Consider the following 4,955-nt stretch of genomic DNA (forward strand, 5'->3'; position numbering starts at 1 on the left):
GCAGCGCCGGGAGGGGGCGGGGAGGACCGCTCCGTGCGCGCTGGCTCGCCTCCTCCGCAGCTCTTTTCAGGCGCTCGGGAAATCCACAGGATCAACACCCACTTTCTTTTCCTCTGTATGGGGCTGGGGGGAGTTGGTGGGGGCTGGAGGGAGGAGGGGAATTTGTTCCCCGCCCGCGTTAGGGCTGCTCTTCCAAACCTGCACCTAACCCCACCTTCCAAACCGGTGCTCACAATGGTCCAAATGTCACCTAGTCCCTACCAGGCAGGGCCTTTAGCCGCTGCCCACGAGATGCCCACTGATTTCCCTTCTGTCTTCGGGATTCCCGGAGGAAACGGGGAGCAAGGGGGAATGCCGGTTACCATCCACACTCTTCTTTTTCCAGTTTCATGGGGGTGTGGCAGGGACAGGCATTCAATGCTCTACTTCCCTTCACGTTAAAGCTCGGTCCTGCCTGGTGGTGCTCACGTCGGCGCCATGCAAAAGGGCAGACCCAGTGGGTCCGCCCGGACTCAGAACCATCTGGGCGAGGATTTGCAGGAGTCCCTAACCTGGTGTGCCGACGCGGGCACAGATTCCTGCGGGGATGTCCCCGGAGCTTTGACAACTCCTCACTCGGAGCGGGTGGATGGAAGAAGAGGGTCAGAGTACAGCTGCGAGGCTCTTACCTTGCGTCTGTTGCGGTGGATGTCGCCAATGGAGTTGGCCACGGTATTTGGGCCCAGCAGCATGCGAGTGCTGCGGGGCCATTCGGTGCTCACGAGGTGGTGCTCGCCCATGAGAATCTTGCGCACGTTCTCCGCGCCGGTTACGCGTATCAGCGGCCTACCCAACAAGTGAGTCTTGAACACGTTGCCATATTTCTCCCTCCTCGAGGACTGGAAACCAGAACCCTGAGGGAGCCACACAAGAAATCTTTCTCAGGTCGCACACCTCCAGTGGAATGTGTTGGAGGCCCAGTCTCTAGAGACCAGGGAGAGGGACTGAGGGCCCATCCCTGCCCTCCCCCGCAGACACTCACATAGGTTTGCTTTTTGTTTTTTGTTTTTATAGCACGCTCAAGAACTGAGAAGCAGGGCCTAGAGGATAATAAATAATGCCAGGAGAAGCCCAGGGGGCACCCGCGGAAGGCTGTTTTGTAGTAATGACTTGCGGGAGGGAAAAGGTATCCCCGACAGCGGGATCCGAAGTTAGGCACACACACACCCGCCCCACCTCCTCGCCTAGCGCTCGGAGCCTCTCGGAATAAATATTTCCAGGCTTACGGCCACCGGCTGGCGAGACCCCGCGGGGTGGCCGCAAGCCAAAGATTATTTATAGCGGCGAGCGGTCGGTGCCCGGAGGCAGTCACTACTGATGGGGGTTGGTGTTTCCTCCGTTCTCGGGAATGGGCGACGAAGGGACCCGGCGACCCTAATGAGAGGGCTCTAAAGGGTAGGGTCACGGGCCGAGAGCCGCAGTTTGCCCTGGGAATAATTGCAAGGGACTTTTCGTCGCCGCCCTGAAGTTTGGAAAGGGAGCACAGAGGAAGGCGCTTCCCGTGGGGCGGGGAGGGGCCGGGCGGGGCGGCGGTGGCAGGTAACCGGATCCCCGGCGGCTGCAGCGGCGGCGCGAGCTCAGGATGGTTAGGCCTCCGGCCCGGCCTGGCGCACAGAGTTGAGGGCTCAGTGCCGGCCCCGCGCGGGTACCGGAAACCGAGGGGACCTCCGAGGGGCGGGGGCAGGGGCGTCCTGCTCACCTTTGACGTAGGCGCTCACCACCCCACCCCACATTAACCCTTTTCCTGCCAGGGCAGCACGGAATGAGAAGGGGAGACACCTGTCCGGCCCTCGGCCTACCCGACAAGACTCGTGGGTCATGCACCCCCGAAAGGACAACTCGACTCCCCCCTTTCCGTGGTTGGCCCTCCTCCCCACTTTCCCTTCTTCCACGGAAAAGTATTCTCCAGCTAGAAATGTACACACCCCAGCACTGCCGAAAAGTGACTCTGCAGAACCCGGATTTCTAATCACTTTTCCACATGCGCCTCCGGCCCCGGCGCGCGACAGGGAGCGAGCCCCGAGCTCCTGCGTCTCCAGAAAGGGGGCTGGGCCGCGGAGGACGCGGCCTCACTCCCAGGCTGGTGGTCAGGCAGAAGTTTCCCCACCCTGCCGCCTCTCTAGACGGCGTCTACCCCTTTAAGAGAAATCAAGGCTAGGGTGGAGGTGCGACAAAGAAGGGGGGGTGAGGAGCGGGGTTCCCTCCCTCCGTCTGCTATACCCGTCTCCCTCGCTCCGTCTGACTCTCCGTCTCTCCTCTCCGTCTTTTCCTCTGTTTTCCTTTTCTTTCGACACAAAAGTTGGGTTGTGAATTTTCCGAGGTCGCCGCCGCCTCTCTCCCGCCTCTCCCCGCCCCCCCGCTTCTGATCTGCCTAACTATAATTAAAGTGCGTTTTTTGTGGCATTAATAAAGAGTTATTTGTCCGCCGTTTCCACGGTCTTCACAAAGAGGACTTTCATAGGGGCGGCCGCTCGGGCCGCGAGTCCAATTTATACAAAAATGTTGTATTTTTAGCCCTGGGCTCTGTTTAGATGGCGCACAGTGGAAACGGAGAGCCCTTGGAGGTCCCCCCCGTAAAATCTGATAAATGGCTCCGAAAAAATAAAGCTAGGATTCAGAGGGCTTCCATTAACCCCTTCAGCGCTCCCCCAACGTGCACCCCTACCCCTGTTTCCCTCCCACTGCAAAATCTAAGGCTCCCGGGGCGAATGAATGGGGAAGCACAAACTTGCTCCCTTCTCCCCAAATTCAGGTTAGACTCAAGCCCCAGGGGCCCTTGTGGGATTCGGAGGAGGTCAAGGGGGCATGGGGGTGCAGAGTAAGGTCAGGTAAGGGAGGGGGGCAGTGACAGAGAGCGGATTCCGCCCATTGACTCTTAAGAAGGCCAAGCAATGCCCAAGTGAGTTATTTTATTTCCTAAATTCTCCGCCAAAAGCCTAGACCACCACTGCAGTTAACCCTTTACGTGTGGTGGCACGGAAGAGGCTCTGAATTTCTTTTCGGGAATAGTCCCATTGGTTGACGCGAACCCCACCCCGTTGCACGAACAACCCTGAAAAGAGATGGGCTGATTCCAGGACTTCGGACGACCCCAGGGCAGAGGCACCTCGCGTCTCGGTCTCAGCCCCCGCTCCACTGACATTTGGCACGGGGCGGGACGGGGCGGAGTGTCTGTGTGTGCGCGCGGATTGCACGCGTCTGTTAATTTCAAGCCAAGCTTTCGCACTTCTAAAACCAAAGGTCTCCGCGTCCACCTCCCGCCTCACCTCTCCTGTGTCTGCTTCAGGGCGTCGATCCATCTCCCAATTCCCGTCAGCATCCTCCCGACTAACAGGCGTGCAAGCGAACACCTAACACACCTCCCGTGGTTAACCCAGAGCCACCCCTCCCCCCCCAAGTAAAAATCTGGTGTGCATCTTGAAAAAGATATTGTCTAGCATTTTATAGGGTTAATTTAAACTTAATGTCCCCATTACGTACCTGAGTCAGGTCTCCGACGCGCCCACCCTCATCACCAGCGGAGTGGGATTGTGCGGTGTCTAACAACAAACATAAGCACTCTCTCTATGGAACTCACACACACCTCTCCCAAGTTTCTTTCCCCTGCTAAAGTGTCCCCACCCAATAAGTAAATGACCCTTTTCTCCGAAAGCCAAGAACTCTCTGGTCTCAAGCTTTTCATTTTCCTCGGGTACCTCCTTCCTCTCCCACCACAAAACACACATACTTTCTCGGAGCGTGGACCAAGGCACTGGTACCTGGCATAACCAACAACGCGGCGGGAACCCAGCCAGCCCCGGCGGTAAAAGGGGGCGATTCTGGCTGCCCCTGGCCTCCTCCTCCTCTTCCCCGCTCAGTTTTCGGGTCCCAGCAACACCTCCAAAGCCCAGGAATCCGACAGCCGCTGGGGCCTGGAGCTCTTAGGGAGGCGAAAGCGGGTCGCATCCTGACACCCCTTTGCGGGATGGGGAGCCCCCCAATACGCTCCACGCCCCCTCCTGGGTCGCCCGAGACTGGGAAAAGTCCGTCCTGGGGGCCTTCGTGGATCGGGGACCTCTTATCCTCTCCCTGAACTTGCGCACCAGGCGCCAGTGGGTTCGGAACCACGCCTCGGGCGGGCAGTGGAAGCCGGGGCGCCGCGGCTGAGAGGAGGGAAGGGGCGGGGCGGGGACCAGTGCCTTCAGGCTCCCGGCGCGCCCTGGCCGGACCGCCGCTCCGCCAGCCCAGCGCTCGCGGCTAGCGGACCCGCGAGAGCAGCGTAGAGAGTGTGCCCTTACCTGTAGCAGCCAGTGGCCGGTCTCTCCGATGAGCGGGAAGCCCATGGAGCCCTTGGGTATGGGCAGTTTGCAGCTCTTGTCGCGGGTGGCAGCCCAGCGCAGCTGCCACAGCTGCTGCGACACCGCCAGCAGCAGCGTCACCGACACCAGGCACGCGGCGAGGGTGGCCAGCGCCGACACCAGCTCCAAGCCCTCAAAGAGCATGTTGGCGGCCGCTCGGGGGATTGGCTGTGCCGGTCGCGGCGGGGGAGGGAGGGCCGGACGAGAAGGGACGGGAGCGGCGGGGGAGGGGAGGCTGCGGCCAGGGGTCCCGGCACCTCCAGCCGAAACAGAGAGGAGGAAGGGGCCGAGGGAAGGGAGGTGGAGGCTGCGAGGGGAGCGGAGAGAGGGAGGGGGAAACGCCTAAAAGAAAAGAGAGAAGACACGAGACGACTCGGAGTGTAACTTTGTTTGTTTGTTTGTTTGTTTGTTCCCTTATAGCGGGTTTAGGGGCTGCTCGAGGAGTGATGAGACGAAGCCGTGAATCAAGCTGATGGATTACCTCTCCCCGCAACCATCACACTCGGAAAACTTTGGAAAACTTTGCCCAGCGGGAGCCTCTCTCGTTAGCCCCCTCCCCTACTCGAAAAAAGAAGGGGG

General features: G+C 59.8%; 1 protein-coding gene across 1 annotated transcript in view; it reads right to left on the minus strand.

Moving 5' to 3' along the window:
- LOC101627880 (cytochrome P450 26B1) overlaps positions 1–4,702 on the minus strand; it is a 17,699-nt gene extending 12,997 nt beyond the window's left edge. The window contains exons 1-2 of the mRNA XM_004691516.2: positions 4,317–4,702; positions 669–893 (exon numbers count right to left, since the gene is read on the minus strand). Of these exons, the coding sequence (XP_004691573.1) occupies positions 669–893; positions 4,317–4,520 (429 nt within the window). The 5' untranslated portion in view covers positions 4,521–4,702. The remainder of the gene's footprint in view (positions 1–668; positions 894–4,316) is intronic.
- Between the last annotated feature and the right edge of the window lie 253 nt (positions 4,703–4,955).

The sequence above is a fragment of the Condylura cristata genome, unplaced genomic scaffold, assembly GCF_000260355.1.
Source record: "Condylura cristata isolate star-nosed mole 26May11 unplaced genomic scaffold, ConCri1.0 scaffold00031, whole genome shotgun sequence".
In the NCBI taxonomy this organism is placed as follows: domain Eukaryota; kingdom Metazoa; phylum Chordata; class Mammalia; order Eulipotyphla; family Talpidae; genus Condylura; species Condylura cristata.